This window comes from Dermacentor silvarum, chromosome 4 (genome assembly GCF_013339745.2).
Source record: "Dermacentor silvarum isolate Dsil-2018 chromosome 4, BIME_Dsil_1.4, whole genome shotgun sequence".
In the NCBI taxonomy this organism is placed as follows: Eukaryota; Metazoa; Arthropoda; class Arachnida; order Ixodida; family Ixodidae; genus Dermacentor; species Dermacentor silvarum.
The window spans coordinates 76,369,756-76,393,557 of record NC_051157.2 but is presented as its reverse complement, the minus strand read 5'-3'; the positions used below and the strand labels follow the sequence as shown (position 1 = coordinate 76,393,557).

General features: G+C 48.2%; 1 protein-coding gene across 1 annotated transcript in view; it reads right to left on the bottom strand.

The window, feature by feature from the left end:
• LOC119450272 (putative carbonic anhydrase-like protein 2) overlaps nt 1-1,614 on the bottom strand; it is a 219,739-nt gene extending 218,125 nt beyond the window's left edge. The window contains exon 1 of the mRNA XM_037713684.2: nt 979-1,614. Coding sequence (XP_037569612.1) covers nt 979-1,039 — 61 coding nt within the window. The 5' untranslated portion in view covers nt 1,040-1,614. The remainder of the gene's footprint in view (nt 1-978) is intronic.
• Nucleotides 1,615-23,802: the final 22,188 nt, after the last annotated feature.

Sequence of the window (23,802 nt, the reverse complement as noted above, 5' to 3'; positions counted from 1 at the left end):
AAGCGGCGAGAACACAAATACCACTGCGCTAGCTTCTATGGCTTAAGCTGACAAATGATGGTGCTTCCGGTACAGCTAAGCGAAAAAAAAAAACGCAATTGTTTCAGAATGGTCTGAGGTGGGCCGCTTTGGCTTTAACTCTTGTACAACGCGGAGCGCCGTAACGATCACAAATCTATAAATTATTGTCTGAGTTTACATCTTAATCCCTGTCACAGGGAAAAGTGCCTTCGGAATTTACAGTAGGCGCTTTGCAGGACTGATAGCTGTGGCAGTGTTGTGTTTGTTGAGTTCAAAGATAATCCGTGCATCAGCGTCCACAATACGATATCAGGAATCCGTGTGAGTCTTTTGACTGTTTTCTTATGTTAACGAGTATATGTGTAATCCCGAAAACCAATTAGAAAATGACGGGACAGATATTTAATATCATAGTCTGGTGCATAAAACATCACTATATCACAATAAGTGCCAAATGATTAGTGCTTAGCGATCTGACGTACCGGTTGTATATATGGGAATTCCGGCAAGCATTCTAACCCAACGGGGAAGGTGACTCGCGACCAGGAATAATTTAAATGCATAGTACAGATGGAATCCCAAGAAGTTACTCTTTGTTATCGTTTATGATTGAGAAGGAAACCAGTGGAAACCAGACCAAGAACAAGGCACGACGATTCCATATTTATCGTTTCCTTTTTTTTTCGAGGTGATATACATAATATTTTTTTAAGCAAGCCGCAGTCTTTATCACATATTTGATGTCACATGCTGCAGCGTTATCTAAAAACGGCCACCTTTAAGACGCATTAGGAAGCCAACCTTATCTTGAGTAAACGTCGTTGGCTTGCCCGAGATATGCGCAACGTCTCAATTACTGAAATTCACTTCAACGAGGCACGTTACATATTATTCTTCATCTCGGTCCGAATTGACTGCAGAAGTCTGCCACGATAAGACAGCGGGTTCGGCACTCACTTGTGAAACAGAGGAAGCACAGGCCGAGTGCGAAGTGCGCAAGTTCCCAGCTGGCCTTCATCTATCAGGAGGCGGTGTCGGTGCCGCAAAGAGCACGGGGGGCAGTCGGCGGGGCCCTCCTCTCGCTATAGCGGGAAGCTTCGTGCCTTCGGGTTCCTTTCGTTTGTTTCCTTCTATTTCAGGCGCCACGGGACCCTGCCACCACGAACCGCCGCCACATTTCGGGATCCCTCGACGTTAGCGACTGCGGACACAGCGGCAGCAGCTTCCTTCGGCACGACGACCACCAAACATTCCCGCTCGGGGCACCGCAGCTGCTCAGTCTCTCGGGAAGGCCCGCATCACTCCGCGGTCCAAAAAACGGTTCAGTCCGTTCGGGCGAAGCCAGGAAGTCCAGCTTTCGATCCGACCACCGGTATTCAAAAGGTTGGCAGTTGCAACGCTCTCGACAAGCCGCGAGCAACAACTTGTCGAACTCGAGCGATCCTTGGGTGAGAGGCCGGAAAAGAGAACTACCCGAGCGGGCCTCGCACCTGCTTAAGAAGTGAGAAGCGTCTCAGGCGCGCGCGCGGAACTCGGCGCTGCGTGTGTCAGGTGAGACGCGCGCTATCTCTTCTCGTCGTTCGACGGCGACGCGCCGGCGCCTGCGGTGGTACTGTCCCGCGCGGGACCCCCGGGCTCCTTCAAATACGAAGTCGGGAAGAAAAGGCGAAAAGAGCGAGGGAGCACGGCGGGAGAGGGTGGAGAGAATGCGCTTCCCGAAACTCCCTCTTCCAGAAGGTGAGTGAGCGCGAGAGCGCGGAGATAATTCCGACGGAAGCGGAAAGGTACTCTTTTTTTTTTCCTCACTCTCCGCCTCGCCCGCACCCCGTCCGTCCTGAAGCCTGCGCCACCCCCCACTTCTACCCTCTCCCAACATCGCGACTCGGTGGCGCCACGTTGTGCCGCCGGCGCCAACCTCCGGAGGCAGGCAGTAGGGAAGCGGCGGCGGTACGGTCCCTATTCCGAAGAAGCGGGAAAGGGAGCGTGCTCTCTTTCTCTCTTTCCCTCCTACTTCCCCCTGCGAGTTCCTCCGGGGCATCTTGAGCTTGGCGCCGGCGAAACACGAACATAAAAGAGAAACAAAAGTGAAATTTGAGGTGCTCCAGAAGGGGAGAGAGAGTGCTTCAAGAGCGTTGCCCCGATTCTTCGGTTATGATTTGACGGCTGTACTACGCCCCTACCCCCCTCACCCCATTCTCTTTCTTTATCATACGGCCATCTCTCTTTCTCTCTTTCTTTTCCTTGCCTTCGAGTTCGCCATCTGTCTTCTCGAGCAGGCCGGAGGTTTCTCGAGATTTCGTCCGTCGATAGGACGAATACGCGAAGAAGAAGAAAACGAGGCAGGCCTTGGAGAAGCGCAACGTTTTTACGACGTCAAAACGCATGCTTCATTGATTTATACATTGATACGCACAGCGCTTGGGCTCTCCGCGAAACACGACGGGCGAGGGGGAGTCGACACTTTTATTTTCTCTCTCTCTCTCTCTCTCTCTCCTGCCGGCTACTAGAGATTCGGAACCCGCTGGTAGAGGGGAACAGCGGTGAGAGGCGAGAGAAAACAGCCCCGGCGCCTCAGGTTCCCGCACCCATGGCAGCGGCCCGCCGCCGTCCCGAGTGTGGATCTGCGGCAAGCACGATCCAGAGATGCCCCCGGGAACTCCCAGCTGCGCGTTCTCTCTCTCTCTCTCTCTCTCTGTCTCTGACTTCTCGTAGAGAATAGCTGTTATTTTGTTTCTTCGAGGGCCGATCTCAGTGGCGATCGCCGCCCTTCACTCGGGTGCACGAGCTATAAAAATTCACGCTTCCTTGGCATGGTACGCCGAGAATGGAAAGTCGTCGACAGCATTTTACGACCCGGCATGTATCGCGAAGTGTCTGTCGCAGGTCGTTGCCTAGATTAGTATCAGGGTCTGTCGCAGCAGTATTTCTCTTTGTTCTCTTTTTTTTTCTACGCTGTAGTTCTCTGCTTCTTTATTGCGCACCTCGTAGTTGCACTGCCAATGTCAGTACAGCTTCAAATCACACTTGGTTATCCAAAAAAGAAAACGGGACTTAAATTGGTCCTCAGGTTGAACGTTTTCTGCTCGATGGTACAACATCGGGATGCCTAATTGAATGTATTAACAATAGTAGCCGATCCTGTCATTCTTGTCATCAGACAGATTGCGTAGTATGTTTGACAGTGGTCGAAACATTTTACGAAGCGCTAAGCAGAATTTTCTTTTATAGCGCAGCTGTTACGCACACGTTCATGCGGCGAGCGTCGGTGCTGGCGGCGGCGGCGTAACCGAGTGAACGAGCACAGCGAAAAAGTGCAGCGGGGGGTGAAATACGCGAGGAGGAAAGTGTAGAGGAGGATGCAGCGGAACCATGAGGTGAAAAGCGCAGAAGGGTATGGCGAAAGCGTGAGAAGAAAAGCGTAGTGCGGCGACGATGGCTACGTGATGGCGCCAGAGTAACGCGCGTCTGTCGGCAGCGGCTGCTGGGAATCGCGCCCACGAGTTACGCACGCGCTGGCCCTCGCGATCTCCCGATTACCGGGCAGTCGCGCCAAACAAACTTCGCTCCGTTTGCAACGTGCCGGACGAGACAGATTATCCGCGCCAGCCAATATATCGCGAAATGAAAAGACGCATAGAGCTGCGTTCCGGAGGATGGAGGAGGAAAAAGAAGAAAGGAAAGGCAGGGAGGTAAACCAGACGCACGTCCGGTTTGCTACCCTACACGGGGGAAGGGGATTAAAGGTATGAGAAGGAAGGAGAGAGAGGGAAGAAAGTACTCGCAGTATGAACACGTGCGGTTGTCCAACACTTCACAGTCGGTCACTGAGGCCAGTCGACTTCATGAATTTTAACAATGCCCTCAATTTTCGAATAAGGGAGTATCGTAATCATCGGTGATTTTGACCAGCTAGTCGTCTTGCTAATTTGTGAATAAATTAAAATTAGCCCTCCTATTCTGAACATTTGCACGACCATTCTCAAAGGAACTGGACGTGGACGATACGGCGATAGCAGATGAAGATCGGGAGGATACAGCTCTTAGTAGGCTCAAAATCCTATATGCAGCGTAAGAGAAAACCAAAGCGTTGGCAAGCTTTTGCAGTTGAGACAAGAGAACGCCATCCCTGACGTTTCCTTACGTGTCGTTCGCATTACAACCAGAGATGCATTGTACTACCACTTCGCTATCACTGCCGCTTCACTTTTCTGTGCCTGTGTTCCTAAGCTCTAACTGGACAAAATGCAAGAACTTTCTCGGAATTTTAGCATGACACTTCACGGTAGTCGCGGCTCCAGGAGGGCCTCTGTGTCGGGTAAAAGCAACGAATGTAAATACAACGCAAATACATCCAAAAAATCACCGCCCCTTCTACTCCGTGAAGATCGTCGAACAGCGAAGCTGTGTTAGTTACACCGAGTGTTTCACCATGCAAGTCAAACTTCGCGAGCAGTCTTTATTGTAAATCATTTGTTTCCCCATTCCTTCGCCTAAATTTCGCTTTTGCGTGCTTCGCGTGGTGACCATGTTTTAAAAAAAATGTCACAGTTTCGCCCTAAGGTCGAAGCAATGAATGCGATAGCAACACGGCAATGTCATACGAAGTAAGGTGAGCGGCTTTGGTAGCAATATGAATTGTAGTAAACATGAGCTGATTAAGTAAGCAGGTGTGCTGCGGCGTAAGTAGACCGACATGAAGAGAGACTCGATGACCACGAGATCGAAGGCGCGTGTGAAACGGTGGTGTTGATGAGAAGCGCTTCCCGTGGGCAGCGCGTGCGAAGGGACACACCTGTAGCGCTGCACTGCCGATCCGGGCAGCATTGCATGTGTAGCGTGCGTTGGAAAATGTGGCCCGACTATTACTAACTGAATGAACAAGCGTGGTGTGAGCGCGCGCAAACAAACACGAATAGATCACACTGAATGACTGCAGACAACGAAGCATACGCCGCAGCGGGCGAAGGTACGTGCGGTCTATCGCTTCAACGGAAACTGAGCGGCGAATGCACGGCGCATAAAGGTCAGAGCCGTGTGGAGATAAGAGACGGTGCGGACGAGCGACGAGCGCGGTTGCTGGCAGAATAAAAGTGCGCCCCCCCCCCCCCCCCCCCGCTCCCTCCGGCGCTAGCTTCCTGCTTCCTTGCTTGCGCGTGGGAGATGAGTGCGTTCGCTCTCCGTGATAGCGCGCGTCTCCGCACGCTTCCGCTCGGGCATACGGCGCGCGGCGAAGATTTTATCTATAGGGAACCTCACGGCGACGGCGACGGCGACGCCAACGGCAGAAATCCGGTTGAAGTGTCCATATAATTGCTATCGCAATAAAAAAAAGTGCGGCCTGCCGCGTCAGGCCGTACGTATACGTCAGGCCGATACAACTGCAAGTTTCGGCGTTATTTGGCGGTCAGAACTATACCGCGATTTTATCGGGTTCGCGATATCAATGGCTTTATATATACACGGATCACCTCGAAGTAATTTAAGTTTACGCAGATGTAAGCCCGGTATAAAGAGGAACTGGACGTGACCAGAATAAAATGCTCCATCGACACCGCCAACTGGTTAAAACAATGTTATGCGTTGTGGAATGCAATTGAACGAGCTAGAAGGGAGAAGGCACACCTTCAACAAACGCAGTCACACATCTGATTTGTGACAAAACGCGAAGCGTCACGAAGGGGAGAGAGAGAGAGAATAATATTGTTACGCGTGGAAGTGCTACAGTAACAACATATTGAAAGGGTGGCTCTAGGCTTAGCTGCGTTGAAACTTCGCACGCAAAAATTCATAGTCAGTCAGGTGTCTGTTTAAAGTTAGCCCGTGGTCGGAACCAATCCTCGAACAACGTCACCTCCTTAGGCAGGTAGTATTTCTTAAGTCCTTCGCATTTCCACACGAAGTAGTGAACACTAGGAGTTACCACCCTTGCGCATGCGTAGCATTTCACGTGCGGGAAACAGAGACACCTGGGAAGAACCTAATCACGTTACTTGACCATTTGTTAGAAGCGCGTGCGTCACTTAGACAAAAAAAAACAGGAGAAGTCGCCACTGGAAAGTGAGTCTCGGCTGAAAGTTACTCCGGAGAACAATATGGTAGAATGTTCAAGAGTACCATGGTGCAGCGTCTACGTATAGTCAAGCATCAAGTTATGTTAGTTATGTAAGGCATCAAGCATCAAGTTATCAAGTTATAGGGATAAACATCCCAAGGAAACACGTAGCTGCGGTCGAAATTTGAACCCGCGACCTCACTGATCTGCACCACCAAGCCGAAGCGATTACCAAGGACACCGCTACAGGGAATATCCGTAAAAGCTACCGCTGTCGGTAGTACATTCTTTCGCAAGTCATGCGAACAGTATTGCAATATTTTTTTCTAATATGATCTCTCATTTTAGAATCATCGTCATCATAATCATCATCATCAGCCTATTTTTATGTCCACTGCAGGACGAAGGCCTCTCCCAGCGATCTCCAGTTACCCCTGTCTTGCACTAGCTGATTCCAACTTGCGCCTGCAAATTTGCTCATTTCATCACTACACCTAATTTTCTGCTGTCCTCGACTGCGCTTCCCTTCCCTTGACGCCCATTCTGTAACTCTAATGGTCCACCGGTTATCTGCACTACGCATTACATCGCCTGCCCCGCTCCATTCTTTTCTCTTAACGTCAACTAGAATATCCATTATCTCTTTTTTTCTCTCTGATCCACGCCGCTCTCTTCCTGTCTCTTAACGCTGCGCCCAACATTTTTCCTTTCGTCGCTCTTTGCGCGGTCCTTATCTTCTTCTCGAGCTTCTTTGTTAACCTCCAAGTTCCCGCCCCATATGTTAGCACCGGTCGAATATAATGATTGCGCACTTTTATTTTCAATGACAGTGGTATGCTCCCAATTAGAATTTGGTGATGCCTGTCGTATGCACTTCGCCCCATTTTTATTCTTCTGTTAGTTTCCTTCTCATGATCAGGGTCCCCTGTGAGTAATTCACCTAGATAAATGTACTCCTGCACAGACTCTATAAAGGCTGACTGGCGATCATGAATTCTTGTTCACTTTTCAGGCTATTGAGTGTTACCTTTGTCTTCTGCACATTAACCTTCAATCCTACTCTTACACCTTCTCGGTTAAGGTCCTCAATCATTTGTTGCAACTCATCCCCAGTGTTGCTGAACAGGACAATGTCAACTGCAAACGGAAGGTTGTTGAGATATTCATCGTTGATCCTCGCTCTTAAGCCTTCCCAGTCTAATAGCTTGAATACTTCTTCTAAGCATGCAGTCAATAAGCATTCGAGAGATAATGTCTCCTTGCCCGACTTCTTTCTTGGCAGGTAATATTCTACTTTTCTTGTGGAGAAACAAGGTAGCTGTTGAATATTCGTAGATATTTGCCAAGATATTCACGTATGCCTCCTGTAGTTCTTGATTTCGCAGTGCCTCTATGACTGCTGGCATCTCTACTGAGTCAAATGCTTTTTCATAATCTATCAAAGCCATATAGAGAGGTTGATTGTACTTCGCATATTTCTCTATTACGTGATTGATGACATGAATAGGATCCATCGCAGAATATCCCTTCCTGAAGCCGTCCTGTTCTCTTAGTTGGCTGAAGTCAAGTTGTCCCTGATTCTATTCGAAATTATCTTGACGAATATTTTATACAATACTGAAAGCAAGCTAATGGGCCCATAATTCTTCAGTTCTTTACCGTCATTCTTCTTGTGGATTAGTATAATGTTGGCATTCCTCCAGCTGTCTGGTACACTTGAAGTCTTTAGACATTCTGTATAAAGAGCCGCAAGCTCTTCAAGCATAATATGTCCTCCATGTTTGATTAAATCGACTGTTATTCCATCTTCATCCACGTTTCCCCAGGACATGTCTTGCAAGGCCCTTCTACCTTCCTCGCTAGTGACCTAAGGAGCTTCTGTATCCTGTTCATCACTACTTCTAATGAAGGTTGCGTGGCTGCTCTGGGTACTGTGCAGGCCATTATATAATTATTCTACTTCTTTTACTATATCATCAAAATAGCTGATGACATTACCCTGCTTATCTTTCATTGCATGCATCTTGCCCTGTCCTATGCCAAGTTTTCTTTTCACAGATTTCATTCTGCGCCCATTATTTACTGTTTCCTGAATCTTTCCGACATATAATTTTGAATATCGCTTACTTTCTTCCTCTTTGTCAGCTTTGACAGTTCAGCGGATTCTATCCGATGTTTTGAGTTAGACACTTTCATGCTTTGTCGCGTTTTTTTTTTATGTCCTTTGTTAGTTAGGGGAGCTTACCTACTGGTTACCTCGGTGCCTTACCTCGCACTTCAACTTTTGTTTCTCAAATCAGCGTAGTTGTGGTTTCATTCATTACCTCTAGGTTATATTTGTCTTCCTGTTCTAAAGCTGCATATTTCTTTGGAAGTATGTATACCCTGAGAATAAACAAGGAATGACACTATATCGTCGCGTGATCAAGTGACAGTCTGTCTTTAATCCTACCCCGTGTGTGTGTGTGTGTGTGTGTGTGTGTGTGTGTGTGTGTGTGTGTGTGTGTGTGTGTGTGTGTGTGTGCGTGTGCGTGTGCGTGTGCGTGTGTGTGTGTGTGTGTGTGTGTGTGTGTGTGTGTGTGTGTGTGTGTGTGTGTGTGTGCTGAACGACGACGACAACCAAATACGCCCTCTTGCTATACGTTTTTACATTTTATCAAAGGAGAGATATTGGTGCTTTTAGGCAGCACCGACTACTTCTCGTTGCGACACACACGCACACACGCACACGCGCACGCGCACGCACACAAAGCATTGGATAGCACCGAATGCGATCAAAGAGCACAAACACATGCAAAGTTTGGACACCACTCCAGGAAAACACAGATGAGAGTACAAAAGCATGCGCAGAAACGTATAAACATGCACAGTTTCGTAAAGAAGTGAAGTTACTGATTATACTCCAACACTCGTACGTAATACTTATTGTTTCGTTGCTGCCTACATGATGCCCTCTAACTGCCGCGTGATCCTTACATGCAATATAATTCGCAACACTCTTGAAAACGATGGCGCCTGAGCATAATTTAGATTGCACCCTGCTAAAGGTGCAGTCCCCCTTCCCCTGGTAACTGACATAAATCTTACGGTGGTTCAAGCACGTGCCACGGCTCGGTCCTCAACAGTTAACATTTTATATTCACCAGCTGCAACGCATTGCTTTACCGATCGTGCATACCGCCCTATCTTGCCCACTCCGCCCCCCCCCCCCCTTCCTTTTTTTAGGACACTTGTCCAATGCGTTCAGTAACACGGTTCGCAGCGTCAGACCTCGCCTCTAATCTGAATAATAAAACCGTTACCTTGAAAACTCTCGTCAGCGTCAGCTTATGAGGAATCACGAAACTAAGCAATTGCTCACCGTTCACCCACCCACTTCGCTACCTTACGAAATAATAGGCTCGAAAGAAGAAAGAAACGAGAGCAAAATATTGCGTTGCGACGGAGGGCGCCTTGCAGGAGGTTCTTGTTCCGAGGTGCACCATTTCGGTGCACAAATAGCAAACCCTCCTTCGTGCAAAGTTTAGGACAAGGATGGCCGAAAGGAGTAAGGAACCAGCAGAGCGGGATAATTGAAAAGAAGCAACAAAGATTTTTCTTGCCTAGAGAAAAAAATCTTGGTTGCAGGTCTTGGATGATTTTGCATGATGGCCGTTTTTGTATTTACAAAAAAAAAGAAAAAAAAAGCGGGAAGAAGAAAAAAAACGAGAAAAATTAAAATAAAACGCGCTTACAACACTAAGAACACGAGCAGACAACGGTATGTTCTGGAAGTACAAGCTACCCTTCCCCTCTCTCCTTCCTAATATTTTCTACGGGGGGCTGCCTCAATACTAAATATGTTGCAGCCCTTGGGACAGGCGCAAAACTGATGCCTCCTAACAGCCGAAGGAAACACCTGGGCTACGAGAGAGATCTTATAGGTAAAGAAAAATCCAGCATTAATTTTGACCACGCTGAGAACTTCGAGGCGCACCGAAATCTCAGTACAGGCGTGGTGTTGCAGGCTCACTCCATCACAATGCCGCCGCCAAAGTTTCACTTTGCTGTCGCCAGAAGGCAGAGGGACTTTGCTGCAAAGAACCACGACGACAAAGCGGCTGCAGTCGGGAGCAACGTAATCAACGCTTTAAAAAACAATTACATAGAACAGCAAGAAACGGTCATCGTCGGTCACCACCGAAGCGATGCAGACGATGCACCACCAAGGTTATATCGAGGTTCTAATGTATGTAACTGAACTTAATTTAGCAAAGCAAGGGGAAAAAAGACGCAGTTTCGCCCGAAAGGCGAAGCATCAATTGCGATAGCAAATTAGTAGCGAGCTATACGGAGTAAGGATAGTAGCTTTTTCGGCTGTATAAAGTTGGACACATTCGCTTACTAACTCAAATAACAAGCAAGGTGTCAGCGTGCACAAGCAAACATGAATACATCACACTCGATGACCGCACACAACCGCTGTCAAAACGCTGGTGTGGGCAAGCGCGCCAGCAGCAACGAGCGAAGGTTCGTGCGGTCTATTGCTTCAACGGAAACTGAGGGGCAAAAGCACAGCGCATACAAAGGTAGGAGCCGTGTTGCAGATCGCTTTCAAGATACGGTGCGCGCGACCACCCGCCGCCGCGCAAAGTACAAGTACGCAGTTGCTCGCAGAGCAGAAACCGCAACCCCTCCCTCATGCGCTGCCTTCCCGCTTTCCTCCTTTCGCCTGGGTGATTGAGTCGCCAGTTCCCCTTGCACGCGGTCGCAAGATACGCATTTGGTGCCGCAGCTAAACGTCGCCTCCCCTCCCTCCCTCCCGTCCCCTCACGGACTTCCGCGCGACGGAATAAGTCGCGTTTGCTCTCCGCCGTGCGTTCGCTCCCCGTGAAAGCGCGAGTCCCTCGCGCGCTTTCATTCGCACATACAGCATACGGCGCGCGGCGACGATTTTATCGCCGTTGGACTTTATACGGAACCTCACGGCGTCGACGACGCCGGCTGCAGAAATCCGCTTGGAGTGTTCATATAATTGCTATCGCAATAAAAAGGAAAGAGAAGATGAAAGAACGAAAGGGGATCAGAAAACTAAAGCTAAATGGAGGATAATTATGTGGAGAAAGAAATGAGGGAAAAGGTTGAGGTTGACACACGCCAGTGCCCGTCCCGTCTTCATAGACGTCTGCTGCCGTACGTTGTTTTAATATGTATCCAGTCAAATAAAAATATTTTATTACGCAGTGCTTTGCTGCCCCGCTTTCCTGTTAGGTAGCCGTTTCGAAAAGTGCATCTAACTTCTTTCGTTTGTCGGCCAATCACACTGTGATCAAAACATCGGGGCTACATACGGTACAATTGTCCGCACACATATCGCTTCTGTTCGTCTGTTCCCTCGTTAGAAACCGGATGATGCGCGGCGCCTTTTAACCGATGTTTATCTTCAATCTATCAGCCACGTATATTATAACGTATACATAAAGAGCAGCTTGAATGTATCTTCGTTCACGCGAACTTTTCATAAGTCATAAAAAAAGACTATTCGTATATTTCAGAGCCGCCTACTCTATATCAAATTTTCCTACTTTACACTTCCTGATCAGCGCAATTGACTGACTTTTAACATCATGGTTGGGATGTGTGGTTGACTAATCTGAGTAAATTTTGAGAACTCTTACGAACAGTCGCAGCATCTAAACTTCTCTTTCAAGGAGGAGGAGGAACCAACTATTATTGAAACCAGCAGTTTAGTTGGCTGGGCCTAGGCCTTCCATGTGGGGAGGTCGAGGTCTTGCCTCTTCGCCGCCTCGCAGGCTTGCTGGGTAGCCCAGAGTTGGTCGTCGAGGTGGGAGCTGCGCAGGGCGGCATGCCATCTCGACGAGAGGGTCCCAGCATTATTTGTCGGATATTAGTCTTTACATTCCCATAGCATGTGGGGAAGCGATGCTGCCTGAGTCTTACAGATCTTGCAAGTGTTACTTGGGTAGGTGTCAGGGTAGATCCTGTGGTAACATGTTAGTGAGGGGTACGTGTTTGTCTGTAACAGGCGAAGGGTGGTTGCCTGTGCTCTGTTTAGCTTGGGACGAGGGATGGGGAAGGTTCTTCTTTCAAGATAGAATGATTTCGTAAGGTCGTTGTAGGTGGTGAGGCGATCGCGTTCCGCGGCTGCACCTGCGCTGTCTCCGGCACGGTTGACAAGGTCTCGTGCTATGGAGTGAGCGACCTCGTTGAGGTTGGTGAGGTGCGGATGTACGTCGCCGACGTGCGTTGGGAACCAGACGAGAGTGATTTGATTTTCAGGTGAGTGAGGGGCTTGGTGTAGGATGCGTAGTGCTTGTTTTGACATACGACCTTTGATGTAATTGCTGATTGCCGTGCGGGAATCGCTCGCGATGGTGTGGCAGTCCGGATCGAGGGTGGCCAGGGCGATGGCCACTTCCTCGTCCGTCTCAGCGTTTTGGGTTACGATGCTGGCGGCATGTTTGAGCGAGCCGCCTTACTGTGGTAGACGCCGCGAAGCGGTGCCCGTCTTGATATTCAGCTGCGTCGACGAAGGTGACGCCCGTGGTGTCGCCATATAGGCTTTAATGAGGAAGGCAGCCCTTGCCTGCCGAGGTTCTTTATTGTAGTCCGGGTGCATGTTTTTCGGGATAGGGTCGGCATGTAGCCAAGTCTGTACGCCGTCTGGAATTGGGTATTTGTCTCCATGTTGACGGTGGTAGGTGATGCCGAGTTTAGTTAGAATGTGCCGGCCCGTTTCTGCAATCACGCGCAGGTGCCCATTCTACATTCCCTTGCAACAAACGATTTATACTACATAGGGCATCTTACTTTCATCAGGACTCTACTACCGCACACACTAGCCCCCTCATTTTGGGCTTACTTGTAATGGACAGTGATTTAAACGGACGCTTGCAATAGTACATTGCAGCGCTCGTATCGTCTGTCGTTCGTCCGGGTAGCGCTGCCCACCCCTAAGAACAAGTACATTATGCTCATGCATTATGCTCACAACGGTCACTCCTACCGTGATAGTAGGCTTATTAAGAGCAGTAAAGACGCAAAGACTTAAGACGGGTGGCGAAGCAACCGTGAGGTTCCCAGGTTAGCTCGTTATGACGTCATGGTTTTGACAGCGTCAACTCGGACTAAGAATATTGTTTATCAGGAAAACCTACACTACATTCCAAAGAAACCGAGGAAACAAATTAGAAAGTTTAGAGAACTTTTCCTGCTCCAAATGGTCTAAAGAAGAAAGAAAAATTATTTGAAATCTCTGACCGTACGCTGACGTAATGGCGCTTAGGTTTGGCGCAAGATAAAAAAAATGAAGAGAAAACAATGGAAATTTGGCCATTATTTTTGTTAGTAATAACCATCATTTTCATTTTTTTACCCCGAAATGAGTGGAAAAGTTGTCGCAGTTTCACCTGAAAGGCGAAGCATCAATTGCGATAGCAAATTTGTAGAGAGCTATACGGAGTAATGATAGTAGCTTTATCAGCTGTATAAACTTGGACATGCAGCAGCACCGGCAACACGCACAACTGTTGTCGACGCCGTCGGCGTTTTGCCCGCGTTCGCACAAAATGCGTGCGGCGTTGGTGACTGTTGCCGGAGCCTCTGATATAAATTGGCATTTGGTGCTGCAGCTAAACGTCGCTTCTCTTCCCTCCCCCTCCCCCCCACGGCCTTTCGTGCGTCCGAAGAAGGCGCGTTTGCTCTACATATATGGTGATTGTAAAGGAGGAAAGAGACGCCTACTTCTGCAGCCCTTAACGCACGGCGCAGAACGCGCGTTTGTTCTCCGCCGTGGGTTCACTCCCCGTGAAAGCGCGCGTCCCTCGCGCCCTTTCACTCGCACATACAGCGTTCGGCGGCGCGCGGCGACGATTTCATCTCCATTGACGTCATACGGAACCTCACGGCGACGGCGACGGCGACGCCGACGGCAGAAATCTGCTTTGGAGTGTCCATATAATTGCTATCGCAATAAAATAGAGTTTTGGAATACTATACTTCACCTGTCTACACGGATTTTCCGTGGCGTCCCTTTATCGTTGCGCACGCGCACTCCGACGCTACGAATACTCGCAAAAGCTTCACGGAGCCACGTCTCTCCACACGCTTCAATGAACGAGATGATTCGGCGGTCTTAAAACACTCGCCGCCCTGTCTTGCCCGACAGTGTCGATTCGTACCTAGAGAGAGAAAAAAAAAACAAGAGGGTTGAGGGAAAAGAAGGGAGTGGCGTGTGAAGCAGACGCATGGTCGCACTGTCGACGGCGAGGCCTTTATCGGGAGAGGCCAGGCCTCTGCAGCCGCAGCGGCTTTTCGTCTGTCTGAGGCCGCTTTAATTTGGGACGCGCCGTCAAAAACACTTCTCGCGCATCGGCGTGAATTGCACTCTGGTTGGCGTAAAAGCCAAGTGATCGCTCCAAGCTTGCGAATGAGCACGAAAAACAAAAAAAAATAATAATTATAAAGCGGCGACACGGGAAAATGAAGGAGCAGCGTGTTGCACGCAGTGCGACTCTAAACTGGCTGGTCGTCAGCAATGCGCAAGAAAGGGGTCATAGCTGCTACCACGTGTGACGGAAACAAACAGGCAGTGCTCCCGTTCGTCCGAAGCATTTCGGGGCAGTAAAAAAGAAAAACGCACGGAGCTGTCGCAAATGCCTTAAATATAATAAAGACACGTGAGAAGACGCTTCTTATACGATTGACTGCCAGTTACAAGTTGATACCGAACGTTTGACGCCATTGTGTGCATACGTACTTTCTGTACATACGGTTATGTATTTATGTTCATAGCGCTGCGTTATTCGTGTGTGTCACGTTGTGCTTGTGTGCGTTGTGGCCTTGAAGCCGTTTCATTTGCTTTTCTGTTTATTTCACTTATTTTATATAATATAGTGCCGCAAAGTTTTCTATTTCTTTTTTTTTTCTTAGAGGCAGTGTCTTTCTTCGCGGGTTACCCCCAGTTTTTCGCATCGGATAGGTGTGGTTCTAGCCCCTTGTGTTGGCCAATCCGGAATATAGTGCATGTCTAAAAAATGTAGGCTGATCCCGAGGGTAGTGCAGTCAAAATAATTAAGCAATGCGACGCTCCTTCCACTCCCCTCATACAAGGGGTGACGCGACAGAGTGCCGTGCGCAGTGACTCCGTCTCAGTCTTACGCCCCAACTCGCGCAGAAAGACATCGTCCTTGATCGACTTCAACCAGAGGTTGACTCTCGAATTGAATTCACGCGGTGTGTACACTCTGAAATGTCAAACCAGACGGCAAAAAAAACAACTCCATGGCGCGAAATTCCGGTCGTCTATACAAGGTACACAGAAGTGCATGGGTCTTGCATACGATTAATTGAACTCAACTTGAGACTGGAATTGTATGTACAAGTACAACCGTACAGCTCGCGTATAATAGCTTGTGTTATGGTTGACCGATCAAGCGCTTGGATAATGTAAATGTTTGCTTTCTTCAGAAGTCGTTTTCTCGCCCAACATTTTTTTTTCTTTTTCTTTTTTCAATGAGCGTCTCACAGCCGCTGTCATGTGTAAGCTTTTTCTTTACTTGTTAAACTTTACTTTTTACTTGCTACATAGAACACGCAGGGGTCTTTTTTTTTCTCGGCACAGTTAGTCCCACATTCTCCTCCAAAAGCAAATACAACGCGGGAGTTATTTTGTTGACGCTCTGAACAAACAAATTAGGCAATCCCAGTTGCTGCTATCCACAACAGTGGATAAGTTAAGAAATCAACACGAGGGTTCAACGCCGGCGCGAGGCACACCGCAGCGTTCCGAGCGCAGCAGAAAGCGATCGCAGCCGCATTACCAACTGCTCCAAGTCGGGTAACCCGCATATCCTCCAGGAGCACACCGACGCGGTCGCTCCGCAGCTGGGCAGGCGCACGACGTGCGCCGCCGAGGGGCCAGCGACGACCGCGCGGGCAAAGGTGTGAGACCGCGCGCCTAATTAGGCCATCTAGTTTATTGCGACGAGCGCGCCTCGTTGAAGAAGCCGCCAGGCGACGAACGACGAAAGGGCCTCGGGGCGCGAAAGGCGGCCCAAACACCACCCCCGCAAGTCCCTCTAAACCCTCCAGCCCCCCCCCCCCCCCTTCCCCCTTCAATTAACAGTCGCATTTAGATGCAAATGCACGGGCCTTCCATCCTCCCAGCGCGCCCAACATCGGCCCGGCGGCGAAGGCTCCGGACCTCTCCTAGGCCCGAGAAACCTCTTAATCTGCTCACTGGCTGCGCTGCGCAGTTGTGGACAGAGAGGGACGGAGGAGGAGGTGTGCAGGCCTACAACTACAGCGCTGGAAGGAAAAGGGGGAGGGGTGGGGAAGTAGGCGAGGCGTACCCTCGGCGGCCCCCCGAACACACGCTCGACTGCAGAAAAACTCTCGGCCTAGCTTCGCGCCCGACGCCACTGGCCGGGGTCGAGAGCGCGATGGCGCGAAATTGCCCCTCAGGCCCACCCCTCCCCTATGCTCTTACTTGCAGCGTCCGCGCGTGCTGGACATTGCTCGCGATGCGCTTCGAGAGGTTGGCTTGGGCGTGCGCCGAAAAGGTCGAACGCAAGTTTTGAGCGGGGAGTAGATTGAAGAGGGGGAGGGGGGGGGGGCTGTGTGTGTGTGTGTGTGTGTGTGTGTGTGTGTGTGTGTGTGTGTGTGTGTGTGTGTGTGTGTGTGTGTGTGTGTGTGTGTGTGTGTGTGTGTGTGTGTGTGTGTGTGTGTGTGTGTGTGTGTGTGTGTGTGTGGGAGGGGAGAGCAAAATTTATTCGACCGTCTCGGGTTTCGCCTTTATGTGAGGCGCGTGTCTGGCAAGGCGATGAGGCTAATCAGCTATTTCGGCAGAGTGAATTGGCAGTGCCGGGTTATTGGAGTTGGCCGAAGCGGCAGCGTAATTAACTTGAACAGCCTCTATACACGCGTTTGTGTGAACGGCAAGTGAGGCATAACGCAGACGAAGAAACAGGCGCGGTGTAGCATTCGTTATAGGCTTTACGTTGACGAACTCGAAGCGTGTGAGCTTATTCGTCAATTTGGGCTCGTGCGGCAGCTAATGTGACTGGTTGCGGTGCCTTGGTCATCAGTACCTCGGTACTTCATCGTTTTCTTGAATAACCGTGGACCGAGATTCGTACCTTGCAGCGTAGCGCAATTTGTCACTAAATCGAAACCATTGCACAAATAAGACGCAGAAGAAATCAAAAATGTAATACTAAGTTGATCAGAATTACCCTGGCTATATAGTGAACTACAGGCTTGCAAGTGCACCGACATATTGACAGCCAACTTATCATGAACGCCCGCGCACTCTGTCATACACAGTCCTCTTCAAAGGCTTATTCTTTTTTTTTTCCGGTTCTTAGGGGAATCCGCAGGTCCGTCTGCATTCCCGTTTCGATGTTCCACACTAGTAGAGGTATGTGAAAGTCTTTTTGGCGCTCACACCTAAGAACCTTAGGTATTACCCCTAGATATAGCACTCCTCCTGAATTTCTTAGGCTGCTTTCCTTTAGTTTTATGTGCACTGAGGATAGCACGCCTTTGTACTACATCCGGCCTGGACGGGGCAGTAGTCTGAGTGATTTCGCGAAGCAGCCACCAAATTAAATTTCAAAATTAGAGCACTTTTCAATTTTGATGGTATTTTTTTAGTTTCGGAAGTTTTCACAATGGCATGGATGATTATATGCTCAAATACAGGCAGCTTTCGGCAATATACGTCAGCATGTCTCGGTGGTGGGGTCCACGAAGTCGAGCGTCGTAATCCGTGGTCTCGTCAGATGGAGGGCCCACGGTTAGCAGGTATAGTGGTGCCGGATACGCTTTAGGCCAGGGCAGATCAAGAGTAACTTTCGATGCAGAATCTGAACAATATGTTCATGTACTCCCAAATTCTCTGTGGAGGTTCTGAGAATAGGTATGTGGGATTATGAACGTGAAATACACACGGAACTCATGAAATGTGAATTAAAAGTGACCTTGTGGCATTTATTTCTTCGGTATATGCTATAATCAGCAATGTGAATTATATATTTCACCCTATTCGGCCAATTCCAGGCGCTAAACGACTTGCTACGAAATGCGAAACTTGTTTATGGCATCGTGTCATGAGCAAATTTGTAATCAATGCTTTCCCAGAGGAGGAGTCCGAAGCAATCGGGAAATTCATGGTTATCGGAGGAATATGCACACTCAGTACTACATATCTTTCTGTTTTGTACAAGAATAAAACTATTTCAAATGTTTAACCATTTAAATCACTTAAGCTCTGCGTAAAGATTTCGTTAATATTTCGTTAATGTAATGTTTCCATTGTTAATCTTTCGTATTACTTAATGGGGTGAAGCAGTAATCAGAGTCACATTTTGTCTAACAGTTTAATACCTCTTCCTCGCTTGCTAGCATCTCCATGCTCCAAACCATTCACATCCTTCACATTCGCTCATTACTATGCAAGTTCACAAATTATGCCTTGTTCGTGTTATCTGGGGCTCTTTTTAATGCGTACCAAGCCATTTCTGGTTATTGCCTGCTATCCCTGCACGTAGCGCATCGTTTTAAAATTTCTCCACCTGCATATAGCTGCAAGCATTTGTGCCAGTAGTTTACATTCTTGTAGGGCACGTCAAGCCGGGTACTTGTATACCTGCGTTCGCTGATGTCCGGATAAAATGACCCGCCGCTGAACGATAGCGTGCAGGTGCGGAAGATTTTGGCGATTTGGTAGCGGTGCGATCGATGATGTGCAGAGCGTGCAGACTTAGTGCCCAGAATGCCGAGATGAAAAGGCACACTCGTCTTAAGAACCTGGAAAAGAAAGGACCTTCCGCATGCGTGCCTGCAACACCTTGTATTCCCAGAAGAATCAGCTATAGCTCGCAAGGAAGCTTCGCGTCTTCTTTTTTGCATTCGCAAGAGAGACTGCATTGGCGGAGGTCACGTACCGCAGTGACACTATAAGAGATGCCCAGGCGGCCTCTATCGCTAGGCTAAACCCGTATGTTTACTCTGCAAACACCACCACCACCACCACAGAGTTAAAGGGACACTAAAGAAAAACGCTAAATCACTTCATACTGATAAAGCATATTTCTAAATACTCAATCTCATTTAATGTTGTGGTAATAAGTTTAATAAAGTCGAAAATAAAGATTAAAGTACTATCTTTTTTTTTTCTCTTTTTTTTCATTTTGCGCTGAAAGCTCAGCGCCGGTATACGTCAGTGTGAAGTCACGCATTTCAAAGCACTTTTATTCGTATTTGGGCCGTTGTAACAGAGTAAATTTTTTGAAGCTTGCAAAGTTATGTTCTTCCTTTTTTTAGAGTACAGTGTAGTTCATCATCACCGATAAAAATTTAACAAAGCGCGAGCAAACGCCGTACAAATGCCACGCCGTCGCGGTGCGCTTGTGCCGGAACTTCAAGGCGGCGTCGCCATCCGCCTTTCGGTTATGCGCCTTTATCTCGCTCACCAGTCAGCTTCTCGCGGTAAGAGTGGTTTTGGAATTTTAGAAGAAGAGTAATTGACTTAACGCAGGTAAAGTTTCCTTTTCTTTATTGTCCTTTCTGTAGAGGAAACACCAGGCATGGAAAAAAAAAGCGAAGAGAGAATAACAGGAAGTGAGAACAAAGCCAGATCGCCTCTTGCCCCTTTCCCCTTAACAATCGCGCAACCGACAGGATTCAAACCTGGGCGGGGAAAACCCCAATGAATGAAACAGGGTCTACGAAACGTACGAGCCGCTCGCAACAGTCAGTGCACCGCCTGCCAGAGCCGTCTTCAGCGACCAGGATACATCGTGAAACTCTGGAGAAACATATCTAAATAGCCCGGGCGCATTCGTGGCGAGTGTGACGCGAAAACACCGTGGTATGGGGAAAGGCGAGGAAGATGAAGTCAGAGTAAAGCAAGGCATTCGTACCTTTTTAAGCGACGCTTTATAGGCCCACTTGTGTCGGGGTCGGTGTACGCGTACGCGGTATGATCATCAGCATGCTTGCTTGCTTGCTTGCTTGCCTGCCTGCCTTCGAGAGTGGCTATTGGCTCGAGCGACGTTGTCTTCTTCCGCAGCTGGCTCGTTCATACCCCTCGGGTTGCGCTCGTGCCACTGCTCCCACGTTCATCGTCGTCGTCTTCTGCCACAGCTGGCGCCGTTTCCGCTCATCATCCCGGCGTAGAATTTCACTTCCTTTCTGTCGTAATGGGGAGGCCGCGTTTACGGGAGTATGAGCAATTGCTTATGGGGGTATAAGCCATTCATTGTCTTACGTGACTGACAGATTTAATTTTGAAGCAATTTAATTTCTGAGAATCACAAGCGGCATTGGCAGGTTAATGCTGCTAACCACGCCACCGAGCAAACTCGAGACATCGAACGCAAGTGACAACAGGTACGAGCAGAGAATCATACAATGCAACGGAAGAAAAAGTTGCACGAAAGGGAAGGAAAAGTTGTAGGTTAGGTACACACACGACAAGCTTCGCTTACCCCCATTTTCTCGATTTACACCTTTCAAGGAAATGAGAGGCACGCAGACGGTGAGGGAAAGAGCGATGAGTTGCAACTGGGGCGCTATAACGTAAAATGATTCCAAACTGTTTTGATTCCAGTTTCTTCAATCAGCCTCCACGATTGGTCAAAACATTTTCGGGCCACTCCCAACTTCGCCTGTCTGTCACGCGACGTCACGAAAACCGCGATAGCTCCCCATCTGATATAACGTGTACACACTGATTATGCATGATTAAACCGCACAAAAGAAAAATAGTTATTCCTGATTCGACGCCTTTTCGCCATTAGCCGTCTGCTATTGGTCCAATGTTTTCTGGCTACGCCCACGTCGCCTGTCTGTCACGCGACCTCACAAAAACATGAAAACTCACCACGTCAAAGTGACGTGTACGCGAAAAAAAATGCATTAATATACCGAACAAAACTGATTTTTTTTTCTGAATAGCCACAGACTGCCCCGTTCCGGAAGGAATAGAAGATGGCTGCCCGCCGATCACTCAAGCCCTCGCTACTCGCACCTGCCCGGTGAGCATGTATTTATTTGCCTATGATAAACCTTATTGCGTGGCAGTAAAACGTTATCGAGCCCTTTCGGCATGCATACGACATCGCTCTGCGAACTCTTCCTTGCTGAGGATCCGTTTTAGCGGCATTCTTATCCTCCGTTGCACGCCACCGCGATTTTCGACCAGCCACCGCAAGCTAACTAAGGCGAAGCGGACCAATCGGAGAAGCCGGCACCGCCCTCTTCATGTGGTTATCTATTTTCACTGTGCTGGCTCGGCCCCATCGAAACCCTCTCCACTAGAGCGTGATCCTCGCCTCTTGTCAGCCAATTAGATAAGAATAACCGCTCAGCGTAGACAATGTTATTGGTTTTGAAAGCGAACAAAGGTGACCTCCTATAAACGAGGAGAGTGTTTGATTGGGTTGTTCAGACAACGCTGCGGGTCACCGCCCGATGCTTGCGTCGGTGCTTACGTAAATTTGACGTCAGGAGTTTGGGATCAAAACAGTTTGGAATCATTTTACGTTATAGCACCCCTGATGTTATTTGCATCAAGTACTGAGTATATGCACTGGTGGAAAGAAAACTCACTCTCTCACGGCCCCTTGTTTCTTTAAGTATGTGTGCGCTGAGAGCATCATAGAAATGTCCCGCTGAAGGAGATCGCGTGTTCAACTCCTCGACTCCATATACCCGCATTTCAATGCAGTCGTGTCAAACATTTCCCGCCCTTAAATATGCAAGTATTGTGTCGTGGATGCAGTTCTGAAAACACTAGGGAAAGTTTCCTAGATCTAGATGTTTTAGATGTTTTAGATGTTTTAGATGATTTAGCCTTGTTTAGAGAAGTAATATTTGTCAAAATTTAGGGAAATTTTGTCCTAGGACATTGATGCGGTGAAACCGCCGCCGTGACGGCATCTTTTAATCTGAAACACCACAAATTACGTTCACTTTAGCGTGCAAACTATGAAAATTGATTGTGCAACCGCGTAGTGCATGAACGCATCTTTCCAAGTAAACTGGGCCATTTTACGAACTATACTGCTGCTGAGATATTTGCCGTACGTACCACTATAGCTGGGTTGTCCGTGTATGTGCACTCCGAACGAAATACTTATCTGCAACTGACGAAACGAGTATGTGCTGTAAGCCCAAACAAGGGTAGTACCGGCAAACCTGGGGCGTAAGCGGACGCATACACCTACCGCCGTCCGTGATAATGCGATCCTTACGCTAAACAGCCGACTACGCTCGCGTATACTAAAATTTACCGGAAACCGCACATAGGCAGGGCAACCTTGGAGTGAGACCTAGTGGTCACGTGTTTGGGCGAGCTTTTGCTTAGGAGGAAAGATGACAGTTAGCCGCGTGTCTTTGGGCGTCAGTGCAAATGACGCGTAATTAAGCGCGTTAGTGTTGTGGTGCTACGTCAGTGCATGACATTCAAAATACCTATTCACACGTTCGCATTGGAGTCGTGAAGTGGCCCATTGTTTCGACACTGCTGCACTCCGTAAGAGAGGTCCGGCGCTCATCTTCCTAGCATTTAGTATAAGCTTTCGTGTAATCTTGGATCTTTGATCTACCGGCAAAACAACAACTTTGGACAGCAACAAAGTATACACATGCTGTCGGCTTCTTCTGCTAATATGGCTTCAAGCAGGAAGCGGTATTGTTAGCATAAAGAAATTGCACTGCGACGTCACGTCAGCTTGAGTCCGTGACTTTATTATTTGAATATCTTTAAACGAGCTTGGTCGTAAATAGAAACTATAAAGTTTGCAGTATATTTGCAGAACACAAGCAAAAATTAATCATACATAAATCATATTGAAAAACTCAACAGCCGCATTTTTCACAAAACTAGGGATATCTAGGGAAATTTTATTGGAGTTAGGGAAATCTGGCTTTGGAGGTTGGTAGCACTGCGTGGCTAACAGCCTTACCGTTAAGGGAAAAGATAGAGTCATTGGTGGCGAGAAAGGAAGTTTTCTTTTTTGGCGACTTCTTGCAGTAAATAAACATGGCGTTAGCTGGGACAGACAGCGCGAAAACTGCGTGACATAAACTTTATTAGCTTTTGCTGTCAAACTGTATTGCCAGATATTTCGATGGGCACCAGGGGGCCAAAATTATTTACAGTTTTCAACTACGGTTTCTTTCATCGCAGACGCGTCTAAGCAAACCATCACGTGCAATGTTTATTTTTATTATTTTTATCTTTTTATTTTTTTGTCAGAAGGCTAATCGATAAGGCAGCGTTTGTTTGCTGTGTAAAATGCAAAAACGCTTGATTTCTTAGATTTATAGCTGCAACAGCAACCAGTAAAAATTTGTGCGGAGCTTTCCTATGCGGCATCCCTGCATAGTCCGCTGTGCAGACTTTGAACGCGAAACCGCAATGATCTAGAATAAATTACATTAGATTTGCGGAGCCTCACAGCTTTAACTCATCCGACCCACGTGCTCTCTTTGACTCATTAAATGATGCCGCCTAATTAGTCGACCTTCATTGCGTGAAGCGCCCAGCCGGTTCGGGTTTAATGGCACCTGTAACAAGTGTCCATTATACCCCTGTCACACGGCACATGTAATGTCATTTGCAGTAAATGACATTCATATCGGAATGTCATAGTGGTGTTGCGTTCCCAGTATACACGGGTAAACAAAATTGTATTCGCAATTCACGGCAATGTTTATCG